General features: G+C 37.7%; 1 protein-coding gene across 1 annotated transcript; it reads right to left on the reverse strand.

Moving 5' to 3' along the window:
• Positions 1-2,543: 2,543 nt before the first annotated feature.
• Positions 2,544-17,685, reverse strand: LOC101732050 (E3 ubiquitin-protein ligase DCST1). Its single transcript, XM_031904574.1, has 15 exons — positions 17,676-17,685; positions 9,581-9,706; positions 8,813-8,941; positions 8,600-8,739; positions 8,081-8,279; positions 7,811-7,954; positions 6,671-6,792; positions 6,351-6,499; positions 5,957-6,056; positions 5,220-5,315; positions 5,004-5,130; positions 4,419-4,589; positions 4,025-4,167; positions 3,743-3,856; positions 2,544-3,459 (listed from the first exon to the last, which is right to left on the reverse strand). Exons 1-15 carry the CDS (start codon positions 17,683-17,685, stop codon positions 3,232-3,234), a joined length of 1,998 nt encoding a protein of 665 aa, XP_031760434.1. The 3' UTR covers positions 2,544-3,231.
• Positions 17,686-19,682: the final 1,997 nt, after the last annotated feature.

Consider the following 19,682-nt stretch of genomic DNA (forward strand, 5'->3'; position numbering starts at 1 on the left):
AATGGAAACTATGTGGTATGATTAGTCATCACAACTAGGTCAAGATATTGTCCTGGGTTAAAAGAGGTGTAGAATAGAAAGTCATTTTTTGGTACAGAAAACGCTTATAACTAGGAAGAGTGCTTAGAAAGGCAACTAATATAAAAAGAGTTTGATTTTAGCTAGGAATATTGTCTATCCTAGTGGGCTGCTTTTACAAGAAGTTTTGGAAAACTTTTTACAGTATAAACAAAACTGTTTTGGAAAGCTTTCACTCCTGCTGCAAATTATATATGTAATGTACCCTTCCTTTGGATCACATAGAAGCAAAGCAGTAATTATTCCTAGACAGGATTATTGACAATATTTTTAAATCATTTTCAGGGTATATAAGTCAAGACACCCACACTTTCCAGGAACATAATCAACCCCTCTGAAAAAAGTATTCTACTCAGAAAGCGCCAGATACAATGTTATGCAACCAAGAGATGAACTCTGGCATACAGTTTCTGCCAAATTAACATACTGAGAATAATGCCAATCCTGCATTAAACATAACCTATTTATATAATAGCTTAGAACAAAAAATATCTGTCCCCACACCCTAAAAATGTGGCAAATTCCAGTGCAATCTGCTAGAGAGCAAAGAGCAATTTCTGACAAAATTGAAGTGTAACATAAAAGACGTGTGCTGCAACTTGCATGTGATTTACTGGTACCGGCACAAATTAGCACCCGTATTGGTTTCTGTGTTTTCTGGTATGAGTTTGTGTTTGGATTGGATCAGTTCTGGTTGCAATTATTGCAGCATTGGATACATTCAGTGATTCATTAGGCAAGTTAGTTGCATCCACACATTATTTTGCTTTACACTTGCATTTGTGTTGGTAAGTGAGCTGTTCTAATGCTAGGCCTGGGATTGCTGCCACTGGATTTTGTCTGGTCTGCTGTTACTTATGACTGTGGATATACTATCAGAGTGCATATTGCAGATACCTTGTCCAAAGTCCATGACAAGTGAAAGCTCTTAATAATCCTTGTATAGCAATGCACCCCTAAACTGCTCAGATAATGAACCTGGATCATTACAGCCCTCATATTTAAATCCTTTTACTCGATTATGAATTTTTATCCAGTTATCCAAGTAAAATACAGTATACAGCATATATAGCAGTGTATGCTAATTTTGGCTATATGGGCTCATAATAGGTTGGATAGCCAAAATTAGCATTGGTAATACACTGTCTATGTATGTATGGCACATGTTGGCTGGAGGGGTCAGATTATTAAATACATTGCATTCATTGTACCTTTATTAATATTGGTTTATAACAAATAATTAAATAATAGATTTTCACATTCCTTGAAGGAGAACTAAACCCCCAACAGACAAAAGCCTCATTTACTGGTCTTCACTGGCCTCCTCCCTGCTCCCCCTCGCAGAGCCTTTTACATGAAAAAGCATCCCTCTTTGTTAACCTGACATATAAATGCAAAGTAGTGCAGCAGAGTTCACAGGCGCCATCTTCTGTATCTTCGGATTTGCTTCTTTTGGTTCACTGACACTGAGCTTTTTGCCGCACGTCCAGTTAAAGCCAATCTGGGATTAGTTCCAATTGCGCATGCACCAGAAAGCTCCATCAGCCAAGTGACAGAAAAGAATCTGCAGATACAGAAGATGGTGCATGTGAACTGTATGAAAAGGAAAAGTCAGCAGCACTATACTGACTATTTTACTAGACAGAAGAGGCACATGCCTAGGTTGCTACATTCTGGTGGTATGCAGACATGCAGAGCAGATTTTGACATGGAAAAGCATACCAAGGGGCTGATTTACTAACCCACGAATCCGACCCGAATTGGAAAAGTTCCGACTTGAAAACGAACATTTTGCGACTTTTTCGTATGTTTTGCGATTTTTTCGGATTCTGTACGAATTTTTCGTTACCAATACGATTTTTGCGTAAAAACGCGAGTTTTTCGTATCCATTACGAAAGTTGCGTAAAAAGTTGCGCATTTTTCGTAGCGTTAAAACTTACGCGAAAAGTTGCGCATTTTTCGTAGCGTTAAAACTTAACGCTACGAAAAATGCGCAACTTTTCGCGTAAGTTTTAACGCTACGAAAAATGCGCAACTTTTTACGCAACTTTCGTAATGGATAGGAAAACTCGCGTTTTTACGCAAAAATCGTATTGGTTACGAAAAATTCGTAAAGAATCCGAAAAAATCGCAAAACATACGAAAAAATCGCAAAATACCGATCATTACGAAAAAAACGCAATCGGACTCCATTCGACCCGTTCGTGGGTAAGTAAATCAGCCCCTTACTGTATGTGTTTCAGAGCCGAAATCTGCTCTGTGGATCTGCAAACAGGCCAAGGCAGCAAATGTGTATGCAGACACCTTAGGGTGATCAGAGTGTCTATTTCTCGGCTTGCGCTTATATATCACGGGGTTTTAGCCTTAGCCTTGCTTTTGATATATCTGGGCTGCCTCTTCCTCCCAATTATGTTTTAGATATCATATAAAATACACTTTCAAATATAAAACATAGACAAAAAGAAAGACTTAACTAAGAAATGTTTATTATATTATAATCATGTTTGTCCAGCTTTTGTTGTGGAGTTAGCATCAGTGGTTTATAAAACCAGACAGTGAAGTAGAGGGGCCAAAAGGCCCGCAATGAAGAATTCTTCAGACCTCCCTTTGCCGCAAGGCTGGGGGGGGTCCCTTTATCCTTGACCTCTCCAGCCCAGTAGGGCTTTATGTAGCAAAGGTATTCAGACTTCCCTTTGCCACAAGGCGAGGTGGGGGTCTCTTTATCCTTGACCTCTCCAGCCCAGTAGGGCTTTACGTAGCAAAGGTATTCGAACTTCCCTTTGCCACAAGGCGAGGTGGGGTCCCTTTATCCTTGACCTCTCCAGCCCAGTAGGGCTTAACGTAGCAAAGGCATTCAGATCTCCCTTTGCTGAAAGGCTAGGTAGGCTCCCTTCATCCTTGACATTTTTAGGCCAGTAGGACTTTACGTAACAAAGGTCTTCAGACCTCCCTTTGCCGGCACAGATAACATCAAATTACTCCAGACTTGCCCTGATCCGCCAGACCCTGCCCACTTCCATTTAAGTCCCTTCCCTATCAGGGTCTGCGAATCAGTGAGCCATTCATATAGAGTAACTTTAACTGCTTGATCAGTCTGACTTGCTCATTTCTCTCTTTAGATCCTTATAGACTAAATAGGCAGATCTGTAGAATTAGTCCTCATCACAGGCATAATTTGCAATTAAATCATCTGGTAAGCAAACAAAGCAGCATTTCTTTATCTCCTTCCAGCAGTCGAGGCAGTAGATTGTGTCGCAGTTTGATGTCTTGCAATTATAGGAGGTTTTGGTTTCCTTGGCATTACAAACCAAGCAGCGACGCTTTATAATGAATCTCAGCCATTTCATTTGTCGGAATAGCATTCCAGGTATAGACATCATCTGTGGACAACACAATATATCCATTACCACCTGTTACACTAGTACTATCCCCATAACTAGTACTATCCCCTATTTACAATACAGCCATGAGAGCTGAAGTAATGCATTGGAAGATAAGCCAGGCTCTCATTTTAGGAATGGCAGTTACTGTATTTTGTGCACAATAATAGGACAGCTGATGTAAGGAAAGGAAAGCTAAAACAAGGTGCTGGTTTGTTGTGTGCCAAATAATGAGCAGTGTGATGTTAAGCTGTAAAAGGCAGAATCTCAGGTCGGTACTTACAAAGTTTCTGTGTCGGTTGGCAGTGATCATCAAGTTCTTCCTCTTTATATTTAAATACAGTTCCCTGTACCTCAGTAACTCATTATAGAGGTGGAGAATTCGCCGTTTCTCAGTCTAAAAGAAACAAAAAGCAGATAAAAAATCTTTCCTCTATCAAATAAAGACATATTTATCAATGCTGCTTCTGCCATGAGCCAATCTGAGACACTTGCCTCAGGCGGCACTTTACAAGTGGCTACAAAAAGCCAAAGTGGTAACTTTAAGAATCAAACAACATCTTACCTTAGGGAAAAAGTAAGCAGCCAGGACCCTACGGAGTCGGCTCGTGTATACCTTGAAAACTGGAAGTATCAGTGTCACAGCCAATAGCAGGCAAGTGCCGATATACTGCTCAGCAGTCAGGCGAATGGGTTGTGGCAGACAAACTGGAGAATCAGAGAGAAACAGAAGTATTAGTAATGCTGACAGTATGAATGATATGTTTTGCTGGGAATTGAATAGCAATAGTTCTATTGAATAGTGCAGCCACATTTAATAAATAAACTGCCTGTGTGATTATCCCATTGAGCTTAAATGATACTGCTCGCTACATGTAAATTCGAATGATATCTACAAGACGTAAAGTAAACACATGCAGTACAGCACCCAGGAAATGGCGGTGAAGCTCTGCACATACCTGTATTATCCGTAACATGAAGCGCATTAGAGGATGTATTGATATTTCCAATTGTGTTACGGAGAAATCTTGCCAGGAATCCAGTCCCACCGACAATCACTTCTAGATTGTGTTTAACTGCAGGGAAAAAGAGATGTGCATTACGCAATGTGGAGAGCAACTCTGAAATGGCTAGATTTTATTAATATTAATTCAAAAATACATGCAGCAAAATTCATTCATTATTAAATTTCAAACCCTTGGGCCCATGCTAAGCAAAGAAAAAATTACCATTAAAGGAATGGTTCACCTTAATGAACATTTAGTATGATGTCGCCAGTGGCATTCTGACACAATCTGCTACTGGTTTAGCGTTTTTAATATTATGTGCTTTTTCAATAATTTATATTTTTTTCTTTGAAGCTTAAAACTTTTAAAATTATCTGGTTGCTAGGGCTTAATTACCTTAGTAATCAGGCAGCAGTTGGGGAGGCAGTTCACAATATACATAGCAGAATTAATATAAAACAATAAAGCACTGATAGTGACACCAACTTCCCCTTTAAGAGCAGACATTTCCAACCCCAATAAACAAAATTTACTCACAGGCAAAGTTGAATTCAATATGGGAGTGCTTGTTAGTAATATCCATCATATTCTGCACCCCCAAATCCAGTGCGAATATCAGGAGACAAATAGCAATTAATGGGACGCTCTTTATCATAGCGCCAACCTGGGGGAAAAGAGAAAAAGCTCATTATTGTATTTATGAAACCAGGGAACATCCTGTAACCTTCTAGAGAGTATTCTATAAGCACTTACCAATGCTTTCATCTCTGGCCCCTGGAGGGCAAACTTTAGTGGGAAGATTAAATCAGCACGTTCCCCTTTTTTCAGGGGTAGAAGGTGCCTTTTTCCCTGTAGGACAAACAAGAAAGTTACTTTACTACCTTTTCATCAAATTTTCCCCTCTCAAAATGACAAGCTCATTGTGCAGTGTTCAATATAAAGCATAAGAGCACATTACACTGTTTATGTGAAGTTATATTTATCATCTTGATTCTTATATATTTCTTAAAATTTTCTTTTACCATATCTCTTTTTTTATACCATACCACATCCATTAACATTAGATTTAAGAATGACATTAAGGGGGGCATTAATCAACAGTTGGATTTTTGTGGTTTTAAAATTCATTTCCATGAGTGTGAGTCATTTATCAAATAATCCAAACTTAAAAAGCATGAATAAAAAAAGATGCGAAAATTTGTAAACCGGAACTTTTTCATATTGTCATAGAAATTACAGCATCAAAACCTCCCAAAAACCTTTCAAACCACGAAGCAAAGAGAGATTTTTTATTCCGGATTTGTTGCGGTTTTGTCACATAATAGGGAAAAAATTATGTTTTTTTTCTGTGACAAAATCGTAAACACAAAACGAAAAAATCTTTCATTAGTTAATGCCCCATTAAGTAATGAGTGTATACATTCAGCATATATAAATATATATACATACATACATAGTGAAAGAAATTGTATGTTTGCTGCCAAACTAACCTTCTTCCTCCTGCGAGCATCGATCTCTCTGAAGTACGTTGTTATGTACATATTGTCATGCCGAAGATCTGAATTGTACTTGCTCACATAGCCAAAAGCACTGCAAAGAGAAAAGGAACAAGGTGAACCCCACCAACCAACCACAGTGTCAGAATGTCATGTGATTTCACACTCCCAAATGATAATATTTGATATATAAGATGTAAAAAACTTGTATTGATTAGTCTGCCAAGATACAGTTGAATTAGATATTCAACTTTAATTGGATATTCTTGGATTTTTTTGTTTCTAAAATATGAATATTCAATCTTTTTTTAGGATGCCGCTCAGTGGTGTTAGTTCTGTGAGGGCAGGGGGCGCGATTGCGATAGAAAAATATAAGAAATGTACTTACTTCCTAAAGTATTGGAGGAAGAGAAGAGACAAAACTAATTTTAAAAGTTTTACACCTTTCTGAGAAAGTGTTTCTGTCCCTTCAACTGTTTCTGTTACATTTTTCTTGACGTTCTTCAAAGTCGTATCAAATAAGGTTTTGTTTCTAAACTGTTCAGACAAAGGGAGAAAAAGGAAAATTAAAAAAACCGGCCAAGGGGAACAGAAGGCAGCTTAGATGAACTTCATGTCAATTAAACTAAACAAAATGAACAGAGAGACACGCAATAAAGAACAGTAAGAAATGAGGTCCTTCTATGAGGCACATTATGTGAAACTTACTGTAATTTGAACATTTATAGTGACATTCTGCTTGAATGTGCCAATAGCCTCACTGATGTTGTCATAGACATCTCCAAACTTTGGGTCGATACGAAGGTGCTTCTTGCACATTGGCAGGAACCCTAGAAATAAAAGAGGCAAATCAATAGCTGGTAGCTTTGGGTCCCACGGGAGAAAAGCGCTTTACAAATGCTTGTTGTTGTTGTTGTAGTAATACTTCCCTCCTGCTACTGTTCAGACATTCCCTGGCCTATTTATTTAAGGCCAGCCCTTAAATTGCTAGTAATGTTATGGACCAATTCAAAGCAACTTTTCAATTAGTCATATTTCATTATCTATGGATTTATTTTGGTTTAATAGATTATTATTACATTAATATTATTAGATTTTCTTTTTTTACAGAACATGCTCTCTTGCTGTTGGGGGTCACTGACCCAGCCACGGAAAATCAAATTGACCATAAGTTTTCAATTTGTTTGTTTTCTAACTTTAATTGCTCATCTGTTTGTTCAGGCCGTCCCTTATTAATCATCTAGGCACCAGATAACTAACTGCAAATCCTAAGGTAAATTATATTTTTTAATATAAAAACATACATTGAGTTTTGCTAAATATATGCTTCAGCAATAAGGATGCATTTACTTATTCACATAGGAAAAATAACATGTATAAAACAATTACTATATATATATATATATATATATATATATAATAAAATGAGTTGATTTGTCCAATGGCACTGTTCTACAGTATTTGCTTGTCCCCCCTTTGGGTCTGAGAGTAACAAAATATCATTAAAATGCAAGTGTCATATCAGATTTATTAACATTCATATTTGTTTAGTTTCATGTTTTGTCATGTTAATTTCAACCATGACTAAACTCATTTTATATAAAAGCACAAATGTGTACTCATTATTTTTATTTGATAAATGTCAGACGTTCATCCAAATGAGTTTTCTTTGACTTTTAAACGAAAATTAGACTTTTAGTAAATCTGCCTCATAATGAATCTCCAATTTTTTGTGGTTTAGAGTAATTAGTAAAATGCACGATTATCAGTGATAAGAAGTTTGATTCGGGTAAATGAAAAAAACCATGAACATTAACAAAATGGGCCCACTTGTTTAAAGATACTTACAATTTAAAGCACCGCAGACAAATTTTAATTTCATGGGCCAGCACAATGCATGATTGAGAACAGGTAACATTATAGTTTGCATGCAGTCATCATATTTCTTGTCAAACCATTCATGACATTTGCCAATGCCCATTTCGAAGAGACCTGTTAAAAAAGAAAAAGGATTGTCAGTGAGTGTAATGGAGTCTTTCCATTCATTGAGGTATTGCATGTACAGGGTGCACTGAGCTCCCTACATACAGATTAGAATGGATGTACTTGGGCACTTACTCTCACAGCGCAAGAAAGTCTTCAGGCTAAATTTCTTCTGAGTATTTATTTTTAATGTTTTGTTCCTCTCAGTTTCTTCTCTTATCAGTTCTTGTTCTCTCACATTATCATATCCCTCAGTGCTTTTAACTTCTTCCTCTATCTCTTTGAAATCATCGGTTATTTCTTTTGTGTCATTTGTCAAATTCGATGATCTTTTCTATAAAAAGAGAAAAAGAGACATTGATCATACAGATAACATGGCTGCGGGGTTTCACAATGTGGGTTCTTATAACCACTGTTGCAAACGTTACTCCTCTTCTTTTTGGGCTAGCTTCAGTGGGGGCATTAATGATGCACAATTGTTTCTAAATGAGTTGGACTAAAAGCTTTGGTACAATAACCAAATATCTAAACATATAGAAATGGTGGTGGAGACAAGTTACCCATTCACTAAGTGATACATAGAAAGCTTGTTGTTTTATGTTGCATTAATGTTTCTTAGTATTCAGCTACATGCGACAAATGGCAATTTCTTACCAGCAACTGATCAAATATCTTCTTTACAGGTTCCATCATTGAAGTGTACATCATCTTCGTGTGGTTGAGGGTCATCTCTCCTGTACATTCAAAGCTCATTACCAGGGCCTCTACATTTTGCATCAAATTGGGAACAGGGCCTAAAAAGAGACAAGAGTTTAGTAAGTTGTGGAAACAAATAAAGAGTAAGCAGAATGACTTGCCAGTACTTACCACCGGTGATTGCTTTCATTGCAATTGCAGTCGTTAGTGCACCAGTCCTTTGGGTTAGGATAAGCAGCAATATCATCAGTGTGGAGCAGCGGATATAACTAGACATTGCCCATCCAAAGGAAAATATTGCTGAGAAAAGAGCATCAGAAAAGAGCATCAGAGAAAAGTACAACTAGGGCCCTAAACTTGCAATTATCTTAATATACAGGCCCCTTGCCACAGCTCAGTGTGCTTTATATATGGAACATTACATTCTATAAAGCTAAATGTATTATTACTACAATAAGCAAGGGATTATGTGAAGGGTTTATGAGGCAATGTTTCTGGGTACCAGAAATATATTGAACCAGAGAGCATGGGGGTTAGAGGGATGAATACTTTGGGGGTAATAAAGGGATATAGCAAATTTTTGTATGGATGACAGAGTGAATGTGCATTGCAATATAAGAGGAGAGATTGGTATTTATGATGGCAATAATTTATGGTTATATAGGGGAATAACATTTATATTAAAAATACCAATATAAAACAGAGAAACAAGGGTATACTCACCATTTATAACAATAAATACACAGACTTTCATCTGGTAATTGAAGGTGGCTAATGGATGCACCAGCAGAAAGTATATTGCTAGGGAAAAAATAATAAGTATTAGACTGGGTAATGCATACCTTACCCCTATTATATGCCATATTTGTGTAAGCCACACTCTTATATATATTATTTTTATATCATTCTGTCCCTTCATCCCTCAAATATATGACTTACCGGCGCCAATAAACCATCCAACAATTGCTCCAAGGAAATATTTTACATAATAATATTCGTTGCTGCTACTGAAGAAAAACCGAAAAAGTAATGTAGGCAGCATTTTAGCCATGATCCGTTCCAAAGCTGAAAGAACATGAAATCCATTTAATTGCAATTATTAGGATGATTTTAACTATAAATGCATGTTTAAATAGCTTCAATTATAAATGTATCTGTAATTCTTTTTCTATCAATAATTAACAAGTACTAATCACTTATTACACATACATATACATGTGAATATTTAGTATCCATTGTCCCTTTACTATATGGAGATTTAAAAACATCTTGATATTCAGTATAATTAACTTTTCTTTAAATCCAGGCAAAACTGTGTCACATTATATAGGAAAGTTAATGTGTCAGCCTATAAAACTGGAATAATTGTCAAATATTGCCAACATGCAGGTCTTACACTTTTATACATTAGAGTTGAAGAAAGTTACCCATCATTACGAAAATTAAATTCAGTAATTGGGATTCCTTCAACCATAAGGGCCTTATATATGAAAATTCATGCTTGCGGAAGTTTGTATTTTTTTCTCAAAACTTTAAAAATAAGGCAAACAAATGTAATCATGAAAAAAACCTAACATTCCTTAAATTCGTAATCTACAATTTATTTTTTCAGGATCTACGAGCTCAAAAAAAAAATTTGAGAAACTTAAATAGAGTAAATAAATGAAATTACATTTTGCCTAGGACAGCTCTCATTGTTTTCTACGTGACCTTCCAAGCTTTCAGATGCCAACGTTTTACATCAAAAATTCGAGTTTTGAAGCCATAATTCACATTTATTATTTTTAGCCCAAAAAATGCCGAATCGCAATAAAATACGAACGTTGATAAATAAGTCCCACAGTGTATCTATTACTGGGTACTAGGGATGCACCGAATCCACTATTTAGGGATTCAGCCGAACCCCATATCCTCTGTGAAAGATTTGCACGAATACCGAATCTGAATGCTAATTTACGTATGCCAATTAGGGTGAGAACCATGTAGATTTCAACTTCTGTGTTCCTGTGACAAAAAGTCACACTCTAATTTACCCATAATTCTATCGCTATCTACACATAAGTAACTTACTTGAATTTGGCTTTTTTCCATTTTTGTTTTTCCTTAATTTCCTTAATTTTACTGGGTTTTTTTCTTTCTGTATATTCATAGTTGGAATTCGTGTTTCAGGAATATTTATTGATATAGATTGCATTCTCTAAATTTACTTTCAAGAGCTTGGCACAGATGTGCTTCCACTCTTGACGCAAACGTAGAGAAAAATGACTGGTGATCTGTGAGTCCTCAGCACATCACCAACCATTGTGATGTCACAGTAGCTACAGAGTAGAGATGTTTGTCAGGCTGCCAGTTGTGATGTCATCAGCAGCTGCAGAGCAAAGATAACTGCCAGGCTGCCAAGTGACAGAACTTAGTGCCCATACGCAGTGCAGTGTTTAGCCACCATTTTCTTACCTATCAGAGATTTTTCTTAATACTGCTAACTTCTAAATGTAAATGTGCAGCTACAGTGATTTTTTGCAAATATCTAGGACAGAAACCACTGTCAGTTTACTAAATGTAAAACCGGAAATGTAAAACCACAATTTGGAACTTCTCCTCAGACCCAGTAACCACAGTGACATGGCCCCTTCATATAAAAAAGTTATCTGTCTGCCTAGATAATCCATAATAAAGACTCATATTGAAGTAGGAATAACATTATATTAACACACATTGTCCCTACACTTACATTTTCAGAAAAAGTAAATAAACCATGTTTGCATTCATTTAATGACTTTCTTTGGAATGATTTCAGCCATAAATGAATCTATGGTCAGTAATAATATAAGGTCCATCCAAAAACAAGCAACTCACTTGAGTTTGACTTTTTCCTTTTATCTTGGTAATTTTTTTTTTTTTCTCCTTCCGTATTGCTTTAATTATGTCATTATCCTATTATAGTAGGATGTGGGTTACTACTTACATCATTTTATACCCATTTAAATTAGTGACAAGCATTATTTCCAGAATTTCATATATTGTGTATTGAGAAATGAACCCCTAGATTTAATAAAACTCACAAAGTTTGTTCAGGTGCAGTAACCCGTAGCAACAAATACAAAGTTTACTTTTTAGCAGGTGACCAGTAAATGCTACCTACTAATTGGTTGCCGTAAGTTACTGCCTATGAGCATGGCTTTGTATTACATAACCCCAAAACACCCGAGACTGTAAACACATATGGAGCCCCCAATCAACGTGGGTTTTGTTGGGCTCAATTGGTCAATTAGCATCAGGCCACCACTGTCAGTAAGTCTTGGCAGAAATGACAATAAGGAGTGGAAGTTGTGCCAAATGCATTTGGCTGCAAACTATATTAGGGGGGAGATTTACTAATCCACGGATGGACTGAAAGTGTCTGAATGCGTTTTTTTTCGTAATGATCGGTCGAGAATTTGTCGTATATTTTCTGCAACCTTTTTGTCACCATCACGAAAAAATCGTTATTGTTGCACCGAGTACGAAAGTTTCGGATTCATTCAAGCTTCGGTATCGTGACTTTCCTTTGGCCAGGTTTGAGCTGCGCAGTGCCTTTTATTCCTATGGGAGGCTTCCAAAATCATGCAAAGTCGGAAAGGTTTTTCCACCATTCACGATCGTTCAATACGAAAAAGTCGCAACGGCGACGAAATAGCCGCGCAAAATACAAAAAAATCGCAACGTCGACGAAAAAGTTTGTTTCCAATACGATTTTTTCCCTTTCGGGATTCGGATTTGTGGATTAGTAAATCTCCCCCTAGGAGTATTATTATTTTATTATTTAAAACATAAATAAGATTTCCAAGGTAGTGTGCTGATATTTGAGTAGGCTTCAGCAAGGCTTTTTCAGCAAGTGAGAAAATACAGGGTCAATAAAAATATGAATATGAAATGAATATCCTCTCTGAGGCAAATTGGAGAGGCTTTAGATGAAGGATTTTTGCATTTGCCTTAATCAACTAGCCGTTAGGCAGGTTTCATAGAGTCATAAAGGTTTTGAACCTAACTTAGCGGCTGATTTACTAACCCACGAATCCGAATGGGAAAAATTCCGATTGGAAAACGAACATTTTGCGACTTTTTCGTATTTTTTGCGATTTTTTTCGTAGCCGTTACGGCTTTTTTGTAAATTGTCGCGACTTTTTCGTAGCCATTAAGACTTTCGCGAATTGTTGCGACTTTTTCGTAGCCGTTACGATTTGCTCGTATCTTGTCGCGACTTTTTCGGATTGAGCGCTCGTAAACTTCGGGCAAAACTTTCAGACTTAGCATGATTTTGGAAGCCTCCCATAGGACTCAATGGCACCCTGCAGCTCCAGCCTGGCCCAAGGAACGTCTCCCATAGGGCTCAATGGCACTCTGCAGCTCCAACCTGGCCCAAGGAAAGTCTCCCATAGGGCTCAATGGCACTCTGCAGCTCCAACCTGGCCCAAGGAAAGTCTCCCATAGGGCTCAATGGCACTCTGCAGCTCCAACCCGGCCCAAGGAAAGTCTCCCATAGGGCTCAATGGCACTCTGCAGCTCCAACCTGGCCCAAGGAAAGTCTCCCATAGGGCTCAATGGCACTCTGCAGCTCCAACCCGGCCCAAGGAAAGTCTCCCATAGGGCTCAATGGCACTCTGCAGCTCCAACCTGGCCCAAGGAAAGTCTCCCATAGGGCTCAATGGCACTCTGCAGCTCCAACCTGGCCCAAGGAAAGTCTCCCATAGGGCTCAATGGCACTCTGCAGCTCCAACCCGGCCCAAGGAAAGTCTCCCATAGGGCTCAATGGCACTCTGCAGCTCCAACCTGGCCCAAGGAAAGTCTCCCATAGGGCTCAATGGCACTCTGCAGCTCCAACCTGGCCCAAGGAAAGTCACGATACTGAAGCTTGAATGAATCCGAAACTTTCATACTTGGCGCGAAGGCTACGAAAAAGTCGCGACAATTTCCGAAAAAAATAGCAAAATACCAATCATTACGAAAAAAACGCATCCGGACGCTTTTCAGACGTTCGTGGATTAGTAAATGTGCCCCTTACTGTGTAAATCTCTCTAAAAATTTAATTTTAAAGATAATTTTAATATAACACTGAAATTTGTAATCCAAACCAAAGTATTCCTAGTAACAGGTGTTTTCCCATAATGTCCTGTCTCCTGTATTGGTCTTCTCAATGGTATGTTTGTGATTTTTGTAGTCAAGCCTATCCCTCAGCTTCCACTTTTACTTTTACATTTTACAAGCATATTTGTCTTTTCTTATGAACTGCATATTCTTTTAAAAAAAAAAATAATTCAAAAAGCAAACTCTGCCCAATAATATTTTTGCATAATAAGAAAAAATGTAAACAACTAAGCTTCTTTCATATATACATAAAGTAAAATTGTTAATATTTTTGTATGTAGTTGCATTATCTGTTGAGCTTTTAATATTTCTGCAATGCTGGTTCTGACTCCTAAAACAATGTAGCAGGAACAAGTGATAGGATTTGTATCTTGTCTGCCCCTGAACTAGCATCTAGCCAGTATAAAGAATAAAAAATATGTATTTGGGTAATGTGGGAGGTATAGCTAAATGTACAGTGAATTTTCTAGTACCATGGGAGAAAAGAAACATTTTCTATTGTGTGCATTGCTGATGGCTTACTGATATTTTCTTTGATCCAAGCTTAAGGGTTTTTTTCTTTACAGATACATATTTTATGCACAAAAAGCAGCAGTTGTTTATTCATAAAGGCTTATGGCAGTAGTTCACCTTTTAGTATATATATATCTTTTAGTCATTTTTCAGTTGGTCTTCATTTTTTATTTCGTGTAGTTTTTAAATTATCTGCCTTTTTCTTGTAACTCTTTCCAGATTTCAAAAGGGGGTAATTGGCCCCCAGCAGCCAAAAACCATTGCACTGTGAGGCTACCATTTTATTGTTATTGCTTTTTTTTAGGATTTATATTTATATTCAGCCCCTCTTCCATTTATAGTCCAATTTTTCATTAAAACCACTGCCTGGTTGCTAGGGTGATTTGAACCCTAGCAACCAGTTACCTGCTGATATTCTAAATTGGAGAGCTGCTGAACAAAAAGCAAAATCATTTGAAAACCACAGAAAATTGAAAAAGAAGACCAATTGCAATTTGTCTCAGAATATCAAGTTCTACATCATATTAAAAGTTAAGGTGATCAAGCCCTTAAAAAAAAAACCACAGCCATTGATTGACATTTTCAATAGTTTAATTTCATTTACATCTCAAGTACAAATGCAGATTTTTTTTTTACATTTTATCTTTGAATGTAAATAATGATGTTATATTGCTGCACACAAAATGGATGCACACGTCAGGATGCTGAGATCAGAGAACTTTACAGAGACTGGCCTTGGTATGTCAGGGTATAAGATGTAAGTGAATACACAGGAGGGCGACGATGTTGAATGTTGTTTCCTATTCAGTTAGCTTCTCGCTCTCTCTGATAATGGGGGCATCTTCAAACTGAGTATCTTCAGGTCACACAGGTTTCTGGTTAGATCTGCACTTTTTTCTCATAACTGTAGCTCGAACGCTGTAACCTGTACTCAAAGCAAAAATGGAAAGAAAACCAAATTATAATCAGGTCCTTCTATCTATTTAAAGAAGAAGGAAAGGCTAAGTCACTTGGGGGTGCCAAAATGTTAGGCACCCCCAAGTGACTTAGATTGCTTACCTTGTACCCCGGGCTGGTGCCCCTGTATGGAGAGAACAGCACCAGCCCGGGGTAGCAGCGATCGCTTCCTCCTTCCTCTCTCGCTGCGCGCGCATGCGCAGTAGAGTGAAAAGCCGAACTTTAACAGAGAAGTCTGCTTTTTCACTCTACTGCGCATGCGCCGGACTCGGAGTCTAGGGGAAAGGAAGGCAGAAGCAGCCCGAGGGAGAGCTGAATATGCAGGCTGCTCTGAATCTGCTTGGCTCTAGCACTGTGCTGACAGACAGCCCAATGCCCTCTCTTGTTTTCATTTATTTTGTAGTAATTCAATGAATTGCAATTTCAGAAAAGCAAAGAGGATATTATCCCAATTTACAGTAAATAGAAAGAAATATTAAATCATATAATACCTCAGCATAAGAACAATATGTGTTTTAAGAACATATTAAAACTCTATTTAAACAGAGCAACCATGGAACCTATAGAAATTATTTAAAATCAGTTGCTTGGTGAACTATACTGGAATTATAATATAGGGTACGGGATCCTATATCCTGAAGACCAGAAAGCTCCAAAGTGAGGGAAGGCCATCTCCCATAGACTTCATTTTAAGTAAATAATTCTAACTTTCAAAAACTATTTCCTTTTTTCTCTGTAATAATAAAACAGTACCTTGTACTTGATCCTGACTAAGATATAATTAATCCATATTGGAGGCAAAAAAATCCTATTGGGTTTATTTTGTGTTTAATACCATTATAATGAGGTTTATTTAATTGTCATCTGTTTTTCAAAAACACAAATAAATATTTTCATATTTAATTTTGAAATTTCACATGGGGCTAGCCATATTCGTTATTTCCCAGGGTGCCACAGCCATGTTACCTGTGCTCTGATAAACTTCAGTCACACTTTACTGCTGAACTGCAAGTTGGAGTGATATCACCCCCCAGCAGCCGATCAGCAGAACAGTGAGATAGCTGCTCCCAGTAGATATCAGAATAGCACTCAATGCACAATGCACTGTACACAACAATATTACAGCTAAACAAAATACATTTGTTGGTTCAAGAATACATTTTTTAATGGTAGAGTGAATTATTTGTTATGGAAACAGTGTAATTTAGAAATAAAAATTACACCATAAAAGTCAAATTAAGGGTTTTCTGTAGAATTTTGTTTAGGACTGTTAGCACAATTTTAAGGTATCAGTGTGCACAGGCTAAGAGCAAAGTGCACATTGATGCATATATGACCACAATGAGCCCATCTGCTGTATAGTAGTCCCCTTCACCAGTGCTGTAGTGTTTACCACACACCACGGACAAGGGAGCAGTGTGCAGCCAAACAGGGCTGGAGGGGGGGGGTGCGAATGGCTAAAACTTTCCACTGGTAATATAATGTTAGATTAGCAATACATGGAAAATATTCAGATTTGATAGTTGTGCTAAACCTTTAGTAACCCAAAGCAAATTGTAGGAGGTGGCACGCAAATATTTATAAATACATTCAAAATGAGTTTTCACGCATGCGCAGAAACCCTCTAGGCATATGACTATGAAGATTTTTATTCGCCTAGGTCATGGTATATCTAGAATAAGTAAATCTAAAGCAACTGGACATGCGCAAGCAATGACATAAGCAGAATGAAGACAGCTCCATTGATTAGGACCTGTGGTACAACCATTGTTCAGCTAACTTTTGGTCTTGTCTGTGCTCTCCTCCACATCACCCTTTATGCTCAATTCTCAGTCTGGTGATCTGATTGCAGGAGAAAGTGGTCTGGTAGAATGATGAAAGTGTGTTTTAAGGGAGATTCAGTGGAAGGAGGAGGCATAAACACTAAAGGGGGATGTCATCACCAGACTGAGGATTGAGCATGGATGGGGGACATGGAAAGATAAAGAGGGGTGTTGGAATTCACAGGGAAGAGGTATGGGCAACACTGAGTCTATCATGTAATGCTGGGGGACTGTCTCACTGTCATGTAAGGCTCTGCGAATCACTTTCTGGCTATCATGAAATACTGGGGAACGCTCTTACTATGATTCATTAAAGGTTGCATTGCTAGGGTTATGGCTAGATTGACTTTAATGGTAAATCAAGTTAAGAATTTTTAAGAACCCGTGAGAATTTCCAGCTAAGTGGAGTTATTGAATGCTTTCCATTTAACCAAATGATGATGTGCAGATTTGAGCTCCAAACGTTTTTAGTAAAAAACAAGAAACAACATTTTATTTTACAGAAAATGATTCAAATGTGAAATTTGTCCTTACTGAACTTTGTCTCATTTTCATACCATGGTTACAAATGTACATTTTATATACATTTATATGTACATTTATATGGCATCAGTTACCTTCAGTCATCCTCGTTTGCATTCCTTGCAAATCTAATTATATTTCTAACATCTGCACTTTATGGAGATGGTTAAATCTGCTGTATCACCATGTGTTCGCAAAACCCCTATACTCGAGCTTAAAGTTCAGTTTCTTTGAAGCTATTTTTCCAGTGGGTTTGGTAGGGCTGTTAAGGCTCATTTACGCACAAGTTCCACACAATTCTGCACTTTATAGACACAAATTGTCATGTTTTTCCCCAACAATACAGAGTTTTCTCCCTGAATTCCAATGCTAAAGTGGCCACTCAATTGTTCGTGATGCTTTAACACACGTAAATCAGTAGTTCTGTTTTTACTGATTCAGCACAAGATGAACCTAATATTTTCATTATAAGGATATCTATAACAATGGGACTAATAGCACGTCATTGTTTTGGGCCAAGTCATTTGTGGCTGCTAACTCAACCTGGCAGTGGAAATCTGTAACTATAGCCACAAGCAATAATTTCAGGGTTCCCTAGTGTCAATATCTCTGATGGCCAGAGACGATCAGACACCCAAGGCCACAACCTTGCCCCCCTGCATGTGAGTGGTTATTACCAGCGGAGGGGGGCAGAGTGAGCAGGTGGTGGGGGTACGCTGGCCATGTTCATATCCTGCGCAGGACCCAGACAAGGGGTAGGCTGAAAGAAGAGGTACGTGCATAGCCCTCACCGTTGCACCCCAGACATGTGCCTCTTCTGCCTGCCCCCAGTTCTGGCCCTGATAAGTGTGTCCCAGGTAACACGCACACAATTTCGCAATTCGGTTTAGAGTGCTGCACTTGTGTTTGTAAATAAGTCAATAACATAATAGTAGTACATATGCTCATAAGAAAGGATCTCACCTATAGTATAGGTTGGTCCAGGTGCTCATGCCCCAGACCCTCAGCCAAAGGGAGCCAACATGGATACGTCTCAAAAAATAGAAAAAAGGCAGGCACTCCGGTAAAGTCATTAGTGGATAGCAATTGTTCATGAGAAGTGGAAGTAAAATCAAAAAACTTTTTATTTAACACATGATACAAAGAGCCTTACGCGTTTCGTACCTCCTGGTACTTAATCATAGGCTGAATGAGAATTCAATAGAATTCAATGTCTACATCAGCTAATTAAGTTTGAATAACCATTGGCTCAAGTTGTTTTAAATACGTTGTCTGTATCAATTCTCATTCAGCCTATGATTAAGTACCAGGAGGTAAGAAACGCGTAAGGCTCTTTGTATCATGTGTTAAATAAAAAGTTTTTTGATTTTACTTCCACTTCTCATGAACAATTGCTATCCACTAATGACTTTACCGGAGTGCCTGCCTTTTTTGTAAATAAGTCCCTTTATTTTTAGTTTATCCTGAAAGACTTCTGGATTTGTCTAGAGAATCTTTGTAAGTGGTTTTATTGCTTGCCCAATGCCCTGAATAAATTAGCACAGGGCACAGCAACCATTAGCAAACCAGTAAGGTTCTTACAATGTCAACTATAGAGGCACATTATCAAATGTTTGTAAATCAAATGTATGCAAATATGATAAAATTGATTTCTAAACATTATAATTAAAACAAATCAAGGGGTTAAGATAACTTCTTGACTTTTGCAGTAACAGATTCTCATTTTAACTCATTTTTTAAAAAAGTTTATTGAATGTTCAGATTAACAAAAAGAACAATAATGGTAAAACAAAAAAAAGAATAGAGAAAGAAGAGAGAGGAGGAACCTTTGAACAAACAAACCCCTCCCTTATCAAAGTTGCAGCCCAGTTGTCAGGGGCATCTAAGTGGACTGGTAATTAGTGTTATCTGCTCCCTTGAAGTTCTTTGGGATCAGGAAGTGGCAGGAAGTACTAAAGTGAAACTGGCTTTACATTGTTCTACACAAGCCCACAAGACCCATTACAGTAGTTTTCATTGCTTAAGGGAACAAGCAATAAAAATATTCTAGGTGCCATTTTCAGATGGCTTTTTAGAAAATCCAGAAACACAAGGCAAACTAT

This window comes from Xenopus tropicalis, chromosome 6, assembly GCF_000004195.4.
Source record: "Xenopus tropicalis strain Nigerian chromosome 6, UCB_Xtro_10.0, whole genome shotgun sequence".
In the NCBI taxonomy this organism is placed as follows: Eukaryota; Metazoa; Chordata; class Amphibia; order Anura; family Pipidae; genus Xenopus; species Xenopus tropicalis.

Coding starts and splice junctions, on each gene's coding strand:
- LOC101732050 (XM_031904574.1), bottom strand. Junction 6,500..6,670: donor CTATAAATGTTCAAATTACA/GTAAGTTTCACA, acceptor TTGTCTGAACAG/TTTAGAAACAAAACCTTATT. Junction 6,057..6,350: donor TTCCTCCAATACTTTAGGAA/GTAAGTACATTT, acceptor TTCTCTTTGCAG/TGCTTTTGGCTATGTGAGCA.